This window comes from Convolutriloba macropyga, chromosome 11, assembly GCF_964194025.1.
Source record: "Convolutriloba macropyga chromosome 11, txConMacr16.3, whole genome shotgun sequence".
Lineage (NCBI taxonomy): Eukaryota > Metazoa > Xenacoelomorpha > Acoela > Convolutidae > Convolutriloba > Convolutriloba macropyga.
Window position 1 is genome coordinate 14,949,798 of NC_134478.1, and position 16,336 is coordinate 14,966,133.

The window sequence follows — 16,336 nt, forward strand, 5'->3', positions numbered from 1 at the left end:
GCAGCAAACAGTTAGTCGTAACAAAAACTGGGTCAAGCTTGTAAACAAATTGAACAAAGTTAAAATCAACCGAAAAGTTTTCCATTTTCGGTCAAAAGGGGGGAGGGGACAATTTTTGCAATCTATAAAATTTTTGGAAGTGTCCCACCCCGTAGTAGACGGGCGTTCCAAAAATTGTCCAAGCAATAGCAGTGCTTAATTTATATCACTGTTCTAAACAAACAAACAGACCCCGCAGCAAACAGTTAGTCGTAAGAAAAACTGGGTCAAGCTTGTAAACAAATTGAACTAAGTTAAAATCAACCAAAAAGTTTTCCATTTTTGGTCAAAAAAGGAGGGGGGCAATTTTTGCAACCTATAAAGTGTCCCACCCCGTTGTAGATGTGCATTGCAAAAATTGTCCGTCCCCCCCCCCCCGTTGAGGTTCTTGTCACTTTCCTTTACTACTGACCCCTCCCCTAGTGTGTTTTTTAATATTTACGCCCCTCCCCCCAGTTACAAGTTATATGTTTTTATATAGCAAGTAATACAGTTAAAAAAAGCACGTGCGCCTGGGGGGCGTAAAAGATATAATCCCACTAAATTGGGGGGGGGGGGGGAACAAAATAGATCCTAAGATAAGTGTCATCAGTTAGATAATGAAAGTGATACCTCATATAAGCAAAATGGGATCACGGTATATCGATCTATAATAGTTCGGATCTATTCTGTTTCCCCTAGCTTAGTGAGAATAAATTTTTTATGACTATCAGGCGCACGTGTTATTTTTTTTAACCTAGTAACGTGCTATATAACAGCATGTAACTTGTAACTGGGGGCCATAAAAACACTGGGGGCCGAAGCAGAATAGATCAAATATTTATTAGTAATTACTTAGCTATATTACTGATATAAATCCGGAGATAAACAGTCTATATATATTTTGGCTGCAATCAACCAACTATGACATGTGTGTTCTCAATGGAGCCTGCGCCATTCAGCTGACCTCTAGAGAAACTCATGGTGAAAAAGAGGGGAAAAAGAAAAGCTCAATGAAGGACATGAAAACGAAGAGGCTATTCTTTGATAACTTTACAGCCCTTTAATAACAAAGCGTTTCAGTGGAATTCAGAGTCTTTATCACCTTTTACAAGAGATCTCGACACTCGGACCAGCTGGCTTCATCAGATACGTTTTGTTATTTGCCCATTACCCCCCTTCTCCCAAACACACAAACACACCTCTGGCTTTTTCGTCTTTAAAGATCTAGATGCCACTCAAGGTTTTTTTCCGTCTGCTGAATGAACCAAATTCTGGACACGGACGCTTATAAGTCTGAGCATGAACAGAGGAAAATTTCTCGGCGTTTATAATATATATTGTTCAAATTGCCTATGTCAGATTTTCGTGCGTTCATTCATTTTATTGACCGGGTAATTTTGTTCATCAGTTATGACACTTATTCAACTGTTCACTGAAGCACCTAATTCTTCAACCCTTTGATCCTCCAAGAATGTTTGAACGTAAATTCTAGTTCAACAGGGACTTGCTCCCAGCTCTCTTTTACAAGTGTCATCGTGTCAGGACGACTGAGATTTATGTTCTACAATATATACAGAGACATCAAGAGAAATCAGAAGTCAATTTCATTCAACTAATTACAAGTCGTCTTCAGCTTCTTCATACACATATCATGCTGCTTCTAAATATCTCATGCTTCAAAATTTAGAAAATATTTTGACGACCTTTAGTTGTTTTAGCTATACAGAACACACCATAAATTGGTTGGTCGGCTTTTTCAAAACCACGTTCCTGCTTGCTTTGGACTATTTCCCAGAAATTGAAAAAACATGGGAATAACTTAGAGAAGAGAAGGGGAGGATCATTCTGTTTTGTCCCTACCCCATGTTTTTTACGCCTCCGCCCCCGTTACAAATTAAATGTTGTTATATAGCTATTTACGTATGTAAAAAATAGCACTTGCGCCCGGGCGGCGTAAAAGATATAAACCCACTAAGCGGGGGGGGGGGGGGGGCAAAACTGAATAGATCCGAAGAAGAACGCCATCAATTAGATATTGAAAGTGATGCCTCATATAAGCATAATGACATCACGGTATATCGATCTATTATAGTTATCAGTAATTACTTAGCTATCTTACTGATATAAATCGGGAGATAAACAGTCTATACATGTTTTGGCTGCAATCAACCAACTATGCCCTGTGTGTTCTCAATGGAGCCTGCGCCATTCAGCTGACCTCTAGAGAAACTCATGGTGAAAAAGAGGGGAAAAAGAAAAGCTCAATGAAGGACATGAAAACGAAGAGGCTATTCTTTGATAACTTTACAGCCCTTTCATAACAAAGCGTTTCATTGGAATCCAGATTCCTTGTCACCTTACACAAGAGATATCGACACTCGGACCAGCTGGCTTCATCAGATATGTTTTATGTTTTGTTATTTGCCCATTAACCCCCCCCCCCCACCCTCCCAAACACACAAACGCACCTCTGGCTTCTTCGTATTTAAAGGTCTAGATACCACTCAAGGTATTTTTCCGTTTGTTGAATGGACCAGTTTCGGGAAACGGACACTTAATAGCCTGAGCATGAACAAGCAAAAAATTACTCTGTGTTCAAATAATCGTTCGTTCAAATTTGCCTATGTCCAGACTTTTGTGATTTTTCACTCATAGCGCCCCTAGTGCGTCCGTTTATCTGCCTGGGCGTAACGACTTTTGGTCTGGGTTCTCAGTCTGGGTCTGCTTTAGTCTGAAAAGTTGTCGAATTTGAGAAAAAGTCTCCGATTGAAATTTGTCAAATTTAATCATTGATGGTTATGTCACATAGGAAGTTTTGGGTGTTTCCCGTTATAGTGGTCATAAAACCTATAGCCCCCAATCATGGTAAATTTACCATAATGGGTTCTATTAAATCATGGTGGGGGGGGGGCTCTAAGAGGAAAGACCCGAAAATTTTGCCTGTCCGTTATGAAATTTTACAGTTTGAACGGGCGTTGCAAAATTTCTGGGAGTTTTAATTTTTTTATTTTTTCGGACGCTATTAGATCAATTACAAGTGATCGATTTCCAATTTTGGTGCTGTAGTTACTTCGACTGATTTTCATCAATTTATCAATTTCAATTAGTCGGGGCTTGTAATGAAAATCTCTTTGTTCGAGTTTACTTTATAGACCGAATAAAGACTTCAAATCTGTTTGAGGTGCTAACTATTATTTATAATTTATTCGATTGTTTTTGCGTCTTTTGTGTTCATTTGAACGGATTGCGTCAAATAACTTTTCACACAGCTGACTACTAATTATTTTTTACAGATTGATAATATTTTGTTTGAGGTTATTTTCTTTTTACGCACAAGGTTATAGCTTTAATCTGACTGACTAATTTGACTAATTATTCACCACTCTTTAATTCTTTAACGTTTCAAATAATTTGTCCGACTTTTGTTTCGATTAATACTCCACCAATAACTTCACGCTTTTATAATATTGTTGACCAATCTGCAGTTAACAGCAGAAACACATCAAAAATATTCCCAATAAATTCAATAAAAAATCTCAATCATTCAGAATTAAAAATGAAACCGTCTTTATTGATTTTGTTTATTTGTTTTTTAAATTCTGCCGTCGCCTCGTCAGGTAGGCGTAATTTTATTTAAAAGTATTTTCTTTAGTTTTTACAAAGCATCAAATATTTGGATCTATTTTGCCCTGCTCTCCTCCATCCATTGTTATTATGCCCCCGCCTCACTTACAATTTATTTGTTGTTATATAACATGTTATTATGCAAAAAATAGAACGTGCGCCTTGGGGGAGGTAGATGAAGAGGGGGTTCAGAATAGGTCCAAAATTTTTCGATAGAAAATTCTAGAAATAACAGAAACTGAATTAAGAAATTGACCTAAAACTATTTAAAATTATGCTTCTCCAATAGCAAATGTCAAATACTAATCGATGCTGATTTCGAAAAATACAAGTCTTGAACCAGTGCTATATTAGAGGGAGAGAGAGAGAAGGAGAGATTTATTCATCAAGGTTAATTAACAGAAAATTATTTGTTATTAATTACACTTGGAGAGGATAGAAATTGTGACACTACTGTCCTCCAAGTCCTACCCTGTATGCAGTAATACTTAGCCTAGAAAAAAATTTTAGAAAGAAAAATAAGTTTAGATAATTTCATTATTTCCAGTCGTTTTATTTCTTACTAATTGGTAGCGTTGATAATTTTAAGAGACTAACCGACCATTGAATCTATTTCATTCAGATGTGCTGCGGTCAATTTTTTAAATTAATTAGTTTCCTTATTTTTTAATCAGAAAACAACTGCGAGATCTCCTAAACTAGAAGAGCTAGTCGGGACAAACTACTATTGATTCTAAGACAAACTTCATTAGTTCATATATGTATTCCTTATGTCGTTAAAATTTCGTTTTCAGAGAACAAATCAATGAACCACGGGTTTTTCTCAAGCCAATGTGTTTGAAAAATTTCTTCTGTAAAAAAATGGCTCGAGAGAAATGTAGCTAAAACGCCTATAAACAAGAATTCAGTTTTGTGTTAGAGTTGATTTTACTTTGATAATTGGGTATTAGTTGATATCTAGAAAATAAATGATCTCAGTTTTGATATAGCTCAGCAAGGTTCAATGATTTTGGTTTTGAAAAATTTGATTTGAGATCCAAATCTAAATTCTTTTTAGTGGAAACCCGTGACTGGTTGCACACAGGTTTAATACCAATGTTTGGACCGTTCATAGTAATTTGAGAGTCGGAAGCACTATTTATTCTAGTTGATATCTAGAAAACCAATGATCTCAGTTTTGATATAGCTCAGCAAGGTTTACTGAGTTTGGTTTTGACAAAGTTAATTTGAGATCGAAAAATTAAATTCTTTTTAGTGGAAACCCGTGATTGGTTGCACACAAGTTTAATACCAATATTTGGACCGTTCAGAGTAATTTGGGAATGGGAAGCACTATTTCCTGTTTTTATTTGTATCGTCTTCTCCATATTTAAATTTATGTTGTTTGCAATTATCAAAATAATAACCATTTTGGTTTCCCTTCTAGTATCTTAGTAACTACGACTTTCAGCTTTAATTTTAATATTGTCAGCAAACAGCAATTTGCAATGCATTGGTGCTAGTTTTGAGTTTTGAGCCTTCTTGGCACCGTATTTTGATGTGCGCCATTGAGAAAAAAACACTATTTGCAACAAACTTTTTTGAGCTGTTTTCTAGAAAGGATAGTAAATAAATATCGCACTTACCTTTAAATGAATATTTTTCAAGTTTTTGTGAGAATTTTTTCCGGACTAATGTATCAAAAGCATTTTTCAGATCAAGAAAAAGCTTCTTTGTTTTTCCGAATTGGAGAGTGTTATCTTTTCAGTTAATTTAACCAATGCATCAGTTCTACAATGATTGCGTCTGAATCCAAATTGTTTTTCTATAATAAGCAGAAACGCTCTAGGTAACAACTCAATGCGTTTAAAGATTGCACGTTCCGACATTTGCTCTACAAATTCAGGAGTGGGATAGGTTGATTATTGTTTTCCTTAGTTTTAAATTGCGTTCGGAACAGAGGCAAGTTTTATGATTTCTTAAAGGTTTCGGAGAAAAATCCGTCTCGAATATTTTAATTATGTGAACAGTAAGGATAAGTATTATTTCTGCTTTTGATTGCCGAACAACTGTGCTGCTAATTTTATATATATATTTACATATGTACATATATATATATATATATATATATATATATATATATATACATATGTAAATATATATATATATATATATATATATATATATATAAATAAAATAATTATATATATATATATAATATATATATATATATATATATATTCAATTTCATGTTACGAGACTTCATAAAGAAGCATAGACTTATCCACTGGAGGTAAATTTATGGGTTCAGAAGGTCCAATATTCTTAGTTAATTCTTCATTAATAATTAAAAAAAATAAGTAAACTGAACACAATTGGAGTTTGTGAGCTCTCAGGGTTGTTTTGCGAGAGTGAAACTTTACAGTGCAAGTTTTTTTGTCAGCTTTTCCCTTTGATTTCGTTTAAACATTTAAAAGTCAGTCTCGTGTTTCCGGTACATGGACTAATTTTGTTCCACTGAATCTTTATTTTTGCATGTTTTGTGACATCTTCGAATTGGTTGTGGGAGAATTTGATATTGGCAGCTTTTCTGGGTCGTTTTTAGGGGATTTTTAAATTAGACATGCTCTATCGCGCTTCAGCCTTGGAATTTTTAGATGATTGTCAAACCAGTTTGGGCAAGCTTTTTGTACATTTCTGAATCGTTTCGATGGAGCATATATATAGAAGTTTTTTTTCCAATTCAATTTTAAACAACTCGAAAGATTCATTAACATCGTTTCAGTTTTTATTTCATTTTAGACTTTGTTCATATTACTTCTGAAATTTTGAGATAACTACTGACAAGACAATTTTTCTTGAGTAGAGATATGTCTCTATTTGAGAATTGTTATCACCAGTAATGCAGTTTTTCTATCATTTCAGTAAAAAAAAAACTGGAAGATGATCAGATATGTTTTGATGTTCCAAGAGTTCAAAACTGTATTAAAAGCTTCTGTTGGAAACAATGATGCAAGCCGGAGCTCATTTTATCCTTTTTCTGGTGTTTTGTTCTGCTTCTAAAACGAAACCATTCGTGCTAATAAAATTCCGGTAATTTCTTTTCAACATTTCTTCTTTAGTGATCACCGCAATTTGTGAAGGCATATCACGATATCAGTTATCACGCTAAATATTTTTCTCAAATATTTTTCTCAAGGGATTTAATGAATTCCTTGTTGACTGGTTGGAGGATTATTGTAAACTGCACAAACTTTCCCATTGCTATTCCAGCTGTTATACTTTCTTCAAACTTATCATACTTTTTGTTTAGAATAGTACAATTACTTTATATTTCAATAATCACTTGTCCGTGAGAGTCATCTAAACAAGAACTTGAGCATACACTCAGATAAGGTTGCTTTTAAAATTTTCTCCACAAGTCACCCAGGTTTTGGTTAGCCTTACTATGTCTGGCGGAGATTCCAGCTGCCTAAAGTGAGGTTTTAAAGAGCAAATGTTAAAATGGAACAAACTCAACGACTTACACAAACATTCCAGGTTTCTTTAAGGCAATTATGTAACTTTGAATTTTCAATCTTTATCTTTATTATCTATAATATTAGCACCAATATCAGAAGGTGTAACATTGTCAACAATATTATCCTTCAGAGCATTGACTATAGAAAGGATCAATGTATCTAGCAGGTTGTTTTCCCTTGAAACTGACACATCCTTTTCCAGCATTGGAGAATTTGTGTATTAGAGACCCTGAACAGATAGAGAGATAAGGTAAAGGTAGAGCGATCTATTAGACTAGGTTTTGTTTTCAGAACTTAGTGGCAAGATGCAAAGAACTGCTTTGTGTAAGAATTCGCACAGTAGTTAAGTTTTTCAAGATTCTGCTCTCTAATTTCAATATAGAGAATATAAAATTTTCATAGAGTTTTAACAAAAAACGTTAAACTTGGCAATTTGTGAATCAAATTTTATTGTTTGCCCAATTTTGCGATGCCTAATTTACGCATTATAAATAAAGGAAATGTATTATACTCATTTTGCATCTGCAAAAAACTTTAGCTAAATGATGGTTTCTTCTCCGTTTATGCCTCCTCCTCTTTGAGAGTGCAAATTTTTTGCACCCCCTAGACGCACGCACTTGGTCTCTTCTAAAAAAAGAATTACCATGCAAAAGGCTCCTTCTGGCACAAACAGAAAACATCCAAACATTGACTCAGGGTGTACACATTTTGGTCAAGTTAAAAATTTACTTCCTGCAAACACGGGGTTTCATAAAATGCGTTATAGGCGCTGTTTTGTTCTTCAATTACATTCTTTCATATGAAAATATATTGACAACCACTGGAAAGTAGTTCAAAGTTGTCTGGTCAAGATTACGATAAAAAGCAGTTACATTCCATGGTTGAGGAACTAGAGGGAATCAAGAATGTCCAGATCCAAGATGAATGCACGAAAGGGCCTCGTGCGTTCAAAAACACAGTCTAGAAACATCATAAAATATACAAAAGTCAGAACATCACGAAAATTTTGAACAATACAACACACGAAAACAAAGTCGAAAATGCAGAAAAGATTGAAAAATTCACTTGAAGGCTTGAAAATCAGGACATAAATTCATGAACGTCGGGATTTGAACGCCCATGAGTCTAGACATAGACACACTAATATTTTTCAGCAAAATAAATTTAACAATAAAAATAATAGCATTAAGATGACTAAGAGCACTCTAGTACCGACTCAAGTCTTGATTGCTGAAACCCGATACTCACTTGAGGTCAAAATGAATAGCCAAATGTCGAATGCGAAAAGAATTGCGCTTGATTTGGGTTAAAAATTTTTTACTTCTTGAGTTATAAAAAGTAGCTGAAATTGAAAAAAAAAACAAATTCATGCCTTACAGCCCAGAGGAGTTTTAATTTAGCTAAGAATTTTTTTCAATGCCTTTCTTCAAACTTTGGCAAAGTTTTGCGAAATATTGCTATCTATTTAAAGATTTTGAGGACGAACATGCGAAACGAAATAATTATAATAATTTCAAGGATTTAAGTTATGTTGTATTACAGTTTGTCTGACTTGGAGCGCACGCAAATCTGAACGTACGAATGCTTGAACAAAAAAACACAAAAGTGCGGGGAATGAACGAAAGTCTGTTGAAGGCACAAAAATCTGAACATGAACGCAAGAAAATTTTGTGAACGCGCAAAAGTGTGGTGAATGCACGAAAATCTAGACATGAACGCATATAAATCTGGACATGGGCACAGTAATTTTTTAGGTCTTGTTAAAAAAGTAATATCAATCAGATGACTTATAGCACTCATACTCCAGAGTACCCACTCAAGTTGCAGTCTTCAATGCTGGAAGCCAAATTCACTTGAGTTGAAAATGAATAGCAAAATATCTGTTGTGACAAAAATTTCACTCAGTATTTTGCGTTGTGTTTGGAACATTTACTTCATGAGTTATTAAAGTAGCATAATTCGGAAAAAACAGTTTCTTGCCCTACTGCCCAGAATATCATATGATATTCAGCTAAGAAAAAATTTGCGATGCTCTATTTAAATTTAGGCAAATATTTGCAAAATCTTGCTAACCAGTTGAAGTTTTTGGGATGAACAAGCGAAATGAATGAGTATGCTAATTTCAAGCATTTAAGTTAAGCGTTATTACAATTTGTTGTACTTGGGACGAACGAAAGTCTGAACATAAAAGCACAAAATCTTCTGAATGCACGAAGGTGTGATCATTGCACAATACTCTGAACAATAACGCACGAAACTTTGGTGTACACTCAAAAATTAGACGAATGCACGAAAGTCGATACATGAACGCACATAAGTCTGGACATGGACACATTTTTTTTAAAAATCTTGTTTAAAACATTAATATCAATCAGATGACTTATAGCACTCGTACTCCAGAGTACCCACTCAAGTTGCAGCCTTCAATGTTGAAAGCCGAATTCACTTGAATTGAAAATGAATAGCAAAATAAGTGTTGCGACAAGAATTTCACTCAGTCTTTTGGGTTGTGTTTGAAACATTTACTTCATTAGTTATTAAAATTAGCATAAGTCGGAAAAACCAATTTTTTGCCTTACAGCCCAGAACATCATATGATATTCAGCTAAGAAATAACTTGCAATATTTTATTTAAAATTAGGCAATTATTGTCAAAATCTTGCTAACCAGTTAAAGGTCTCGAGGATGTTTATGCGATATGAATGAATATGCTAATTTCAATCATATAAGTTATGTGTTATTACAATTTGTTTGACTTGGAACGCATGAAAGACTGAACCTGAACGCGGAAGTCTGAACATGAACGCACAAAGTTTTGTGAATGCACGATAGTGTGATGAACGCACGAAGGTCTGAACATGAACGCAGAAAAGTCCGGGGAACGCACGAAAGTCTGATAATCGCACGAAAGTCTGAACAATAACGCACGAAACTTTGGTGAACGCGCAAAATTTTGGTGAATGCACTAACGTCTGAAATTGAACGTTCAAAGGTCTGGTGATTGCACAAAAGCCTACAAACAAACGCACGAAAGTTTGCTGAACGCACGAAAGTCTGGTGAACGCACGAAAGTTTTAAACTGAAATAACAAAAGTCTGGTGAACGCATAAAAATTAGGATATGAACGCGCGACAGTCTGTACTTAAGATGATTCCGTGTGGTGGCGGTCTAGACAGACACTCTCCGTCTGAGACAATTCGTCTTCTTTTGCAGAGTTCCCTAGTAATTAAAGTTGTGATATTTATAGAAGCATAGTGGGCAGTCTTTCATATGGATGTGTAATCCTCAATACTGGAAACTTATTCAAAATCAGTCTAGTGGAAGCTAAGGTAATCAGTTGTTACCTTCAAAAAATTTACTACATTTACGTCTTTGTTTTTTGAAGTACGCTAATTATTAACGTTTTGATATTTTTGATAGAATCAGTTTGCTGCACAGTCATTTTTTGCAAATCTTTTGGCATTCCATTCATCATACAGATTTTAGTTTTTTCTTACAAACTGTTTACAGTGATTGACATCTATTGAATGTTTTCATCCTAAAAAATGCATGCAAGTGCTCGGCAAAAAGTATTTTGCACAGTAGCTTCTGATTTAGAATTAATATGGTTTTGCCAGATTATATTTCCTTTTGAATTTACTTTTATATACACATTTTTAAATTCGCTTTGTGGGTCATCTAATCTTGCCTGAGGGTACTTCTGTTCAAGTCGTTTCTAACATAGTGTCTCTGCTTAATACAGAGTTGAACTTTTTCTTTCAATCAATGTGCAACAGTTTGAGCAAGGAAAGAAAATCATCTTATCTACAAAGTCAACGACACAGAAATCATAGCTCAAATGCGTGTTTTCTGGCGACAACCTAAGTAGACACTGTGTTCTTTCGAATCTGAGTAGTATATAATACCTACGTAAAGAAAGGGGGGGGGTTATCATTTGACTCTTAACCATAGGATAATAGGTAGTGGCGGTTAAGTGGGAATAGGCTAGGCGGGATAAAATCTTTCCGCCTGCTGTTTATTGCCGTTTGGATTGTTCTATTCCGCCGTTCTTGCTAGTTCTTTCTGGTCGTTTGAATTTAACGCTACATGTAAAAAGTAGTCTCATTACACTAATAGAGGGGAGGGGCTTATTATGTGATATTTAGACGTGTGATTAAGTGGTTTTGGTCAGTTGTTAGCAAAAATTGATCATTATTGGGAGAATGTGTGCATAGATCAAATGGCAACTATAGCAACGCTTGATTTGAAAAGTATTCACGAAACTTACAAGGAAATCAAAAAAGAATATTCACAATACGGTAAACGATTTTTATACTTTTCAGCCACTTGTTTGCATTTGGATCCGGATCTTGATTTGGATATTGCGTTGAAATTGCGGCCGTACGGAGGTTTGATTGGTATTGATAATTCTTCGTTAGACAAATATTTCAAAAACTTAAAAATTTTGAGATTACATGCCATACTCCCCGACGCTTCCGGTTTTGTTTATGAATATAGTGAAAAGGGTCCAGGCTATTCTTACGTATTACCTTGTTCAGTGACAAATGAGTACCTTGGTCATGTGACTGGAATTGCTTTTTGTTTATACGTAAAATCTTTCAAAAATAGTTTATTCAATTTGCTGGAATGTTGAAATCCGGAGCGGTTGTTCTTGATTTTGAAGGCTTTCGAAGTAAAAAATCTGGATTTTTAATAAAAGAACTTGCGGTATCTACCGAAAATTACAACGATATAATTTCGTTTTTACCTCCAAAATCATTTAACATACTTTGTTCGAGTGAGCAAAGATCTTTCCTGTGGGTATCTAAATTCCTTCATGGTCTCTCGTGGGAGACAGGAGAGTACCCTTATCATTATTTGCAACAGATTTTTCAAAGTATAGTTCTTCGATTTCCCTTTTCTGATTTTTACGCAAAAGGATTAGAAAAAACGGAAACTTTACGACAGCTGTTACAGAGGAACGTTATCAACTTGGAAACTTTGTTCTGCCCAAAAATTGAACACTTGAAGTTGTATCGGGAGACACCGGTTTGTAAATTACATGCATTGAGTTGCCCAAAACGACAGAGAACCAAGCATTGTGCCAATAAGAAGGCAAAACTCTTTTACCAGTGGCTGACGAATGAATCGTCGGTTAGAGAAACCAGCTCCGTCTCTACTACAAGTGAATTTGTCTCCAAATTTGACAGTTTACAGTTGCATAACGCCTGAAAATCAGTTAACGGTTACTCTTATCAAGGAAGGAAAAATTGACACAAGAGGCCAAACAGTTTTGAGAAAACAGCAGATTGTGTGTGCTGGTGCTGAAATAGAAGCTTTCAAGAAGTATCTTTCTCTACTGGAGTACTTTCAATTGTACCATGTCTTTACAAGAGAAAATGAAAAGGTTGAAACTTACCCCTTTACTTACGCACAAGCGTGCAGTACCAGTTCGGATGTCTCTGGACGATGAGACTCTTCCCGATGACATCAAGCAGCTGATTAAAGAGAACAATGTAGAGTCAATTGTTTTTAGAGATAAACAAGATTCGATGAATGCAAACTATACAATCACTTACAAACAAGGAGACGAAGACTCTGGATATGTTTCTTATGAATTTTTTATAGTTAAATAATTATGTAAAAATTCCTGGAAAGCAATTCATTTTTTTGAACAATTTTATTTCAAAATGAGTCAAACCGAAGATCAATTAGATTCGGGTGCAGGCATAACTGACTTGGTTTTTGACGCCGAGCACCAAGAAAGACAATCTTGGAGGTTTTGCAATTCGAGATTGCCTCGATCAGAGGTTGTATACTTTACACAAATCATTATAATAATTTTTCTTATAACTGTATCTCTCACCAATTTGGTTTTTTTCAGTCTTGACTGTGCAGAATCCACATTTTGGTTTTCACTTCTTTCTTGTACAGTTGGATACGCTCTTCCAAATCCAAAATTATGAATAAAGTTATTTCTACCAATGACCGGTTGTTCATGGCTGTTTGCGGGCCGTCTTGCTGCGGGGAAACTGAGCTCATTTTCAAAATGTTATTAGTTGGCACATTTTTCCCAGAGTTTCAAACAATTTATTATTTTTATCAGCATGATCAGCCAAAATTCCAATCGTTAGAGAAGAAACTGAACATACATTTTAAAAAATTCTCCAATTTTGAGCTCATTTCAGAGTTAGAGAACTGCCATCTTGTGTTCGATGATTCATGTTAAGAAATTTTTAATGACAAAGAATTTTCCAAATTAGCAACCGCAGGGCAACATAGAAACATCAGTGTAATTTATGTTAAACACAATTTGTTCCAGCAAAGCAGATGGTCCAGAACAATTGATCTAAACACAACACATATCATATTGTTCAAATCACCCCGTGACACACAACAGATTAGTTTTATTGGTCGACAGTTGAATAATGCACAATTTTTAAAAGAAAGTTATGATCTCGCAACCAAAGAACCGTTTGGTCATTTATTAGTTGATTTGGATCCAAAAACATCAGACGTCTTGCGCTACTGTTCAAATATTGTTCCTCCAGGACCATCAATTTTTTACCTGCCATCAGCTAAAGCCGTTATCACAAATTTGAGCGATGAGAGAGAAAGAAGTTTGTATGCTGGGGCGGCTGCTAGACATATCGGATACAAAACTAAAAGAGAAGATCGAGAGAGCTCCAAATAAATTCATTAAATTCCTTTGCGAATGTTTGCTCAACATTGTCAATGGCAATGTTCCATTAAGAAAAAGTGTTGTAGAAGGTTATGAAAAATCATTCAGAAAGCTATTGTCTAGACAAACAAGTTTGAAAGAAAAGAGGGAACTGTTTGCTAGAGAAACAGATTTGGTCAAAATTGTTGGTTTCGCTTGTTATCGATATTTGACAAAATCATAATGCGCACCGAAGAATTCATTTTAATTCCAAAACGAATGTTTGCTTCACATCAACCGGTAAAAAAAGAAGTTTTGGACAATCCCCTTTATAAACAGAAAGCTGCACAGCTGTCTCTTTTGCAAAGAAACCAGTCCAACTCAATGGAAAAAGCAGAGAAAGCATTTGAACCAGTTGAGACTGCAAACAAACTGATGATTGAAACAGCAGAAGAGGAGAAAACAGAACCCATGAGCGAAGACAGCGAGACTGAACCGGTAGTGAAAAAACAAAGAAAAAGCGACGATTTCACCTCTATAATGATAGAGCTAGAAGTCATGAATAAAAACCAAATCAAAAGATCAAAAATCATACTTGACTTGATTAACCAATCTGAAACAGTCACCATAGAGTCGAACGACGTTCTTCACGTTAATAAAGAAACACTGGGCATCAAAGTTTCAACATTTCTGTACAATCTACAGCAACCAACTAAAAAAATTGACATTGAAAAATACTCAAAAATTTTATTTGCTCTTAATATCTCACCTCATCTTGTTGCAAATACACATGCCAAGCAAATCTTGGAAGCCTCGTCTGAAAGTGAACAAGATTTTTTCCCAAGTAGAGAACAACCCAGTCAACAAGAGTTCTCCTCTACTGGAGAACGACTCAGTGGCTCAAAACCAACCCGAAAAAAATATAAAGAAGAAACGGACCAAACGCCAGACAAAGAAGAGACCAGTCAGAAGATGTGGTCTTTCTTTTCCTGAAGTAAAAAAAATTGGATCAGTTGTATTTAAAAGGACCAGCTTCGTATGGAAGCATAAAACGACTACAGACTCAAAGCAAGCTCCCTATAGGCAAAGTCCTGTCCTATTTGGAGACAAAGCCGTCTTTCACAAAGTACCGTTCAATTCGATTAAAATTTCCTAGGCTTAAAGTTTTTGTAAAAGACATTAACGAAATTTGGTCTCTAGATTTGGCACACGTTGATAAATTAGCAAAGTATAACCGCAACATCAAGTATCTCCTAGTAGCGGTTGATTGTTTGTCAAGATATTTACGAGTGGAACCTTTAAAAACAAAGTACGCAACAGAAGCAGCTGAAGCATTCAAAAAGATGATCAAAAACAAACAGCCCGAAAAAGTATGGGTTGACGATGGCACAGAATTTCTGGGAGAATTCAAACAATTGTGCAACAAACGCGGAATTCAGTTATATAGTACTTTCAGTGAAAAAAAGTCAGCTTTTGCAGAGAGGAACATTAGATCTCTCAAAAAGATAATTTAGCGGTATCTCGAAGAAAAGTGGACCTATAGCTACATTGACCAATTAGACCAATTTGTGAAAACAATCAATTCAAGAGTCAATCGAGTAACTAAAATTGCTCCCAACAAAGTTACAAAAAAAGATGTGCCACGACTAGTTTCATTGACAGTCCAAACAAGCTCAAATCAGAGGCCCAAGTTTTACATTGGAGACTTTATGAGAATAGTTAAAAAAGATAAAGCATTCAGAAAAAGTTACAAGCAATCATTCACAGACGAAGTCTTTGAAATAACGGGAATACCGACATTAAGCCCACCAACATACTCCTTAGTCGACACAGACAAAGAACCAATTCAAGGAAAATTTTATCAACCAGAATTACAACTTGCTCCCTCTCGTTGAAAATGTCCAACAACCGGTTTGGAGACGAGTTTAAAGTTCATGTTGTTTCATCCGCTTCAATGGAAATATTTGATTCAAACACACTTGCATCATTTCGAAATTTTTTTAATGACGAAATTCAATTTGCAGGTGATTGGAGAGTGGCGTTAAGTGAAATCATATTCCCAACAAAAATAGAAAACATAGTAAACGGAAATCTAATTGTGTACAACTTAAAAGACTATGAAGATTCCCAAAAGATGTCTTCGGGAGCTAATGTTATTTCTAGACCTTATAGTGGACAACAATTTAGTTTTATGCCAGGAACCTTTGATACAGTGGCACAACTTCTTGCTACAATTAAGCGAACAATTGGACTGCCCAATTTTTCTTTCAGAGAGTTGAAGAGCTCTGGAAAATATGAAACTTTATTTGGCAAATATGAGGGAATTACATTTCCCAGCGAGGAAATTCCGAGCATTATTGGATTTAAGGGTATTCCTGACGGTAATGGAATACATATTGGGTACAAAATGATTCCCAATGCGAACAAGTTTATGAAAAGTGATGATACGAAAGCTTATTATGGGGAATTCCCAGCTGATCTTTGTGCTGGAAAGCATCTAATTTTCATCTACACTAACATAATTGAATATCAATACGTAAGTGACACTAAG

At 35.3% G+C, this 16,336-nt stretch overlaps 1 protein-coding gene across 1 annotated transcript in view; it reads left to right on the forward strand.

The window, feature by feature from the left end:
- The first annotated feature begins 3,491 nt into the window (after positions 1 to 3,491).
- LOC142349998 (uncharacterized) overlaps positions 3,492 to 16,336 on the forward strand; it is a 211,291-nt gene continuing 198,446 nt past the window's right edge. Inside the window, exon 1 of the mRNA XM_075401883.1 lies at positions 3,492 to 3,638. Within this exon, the coding sequence (XP_075257998.1) occupies positions 3,578 to 3,638 (61 nt within the window). The 5' untranslated portion in view covers positions 3,492 to 3,577. The remainder of the gene's footprint in view (positions 3,639 to 16,336) is intronic.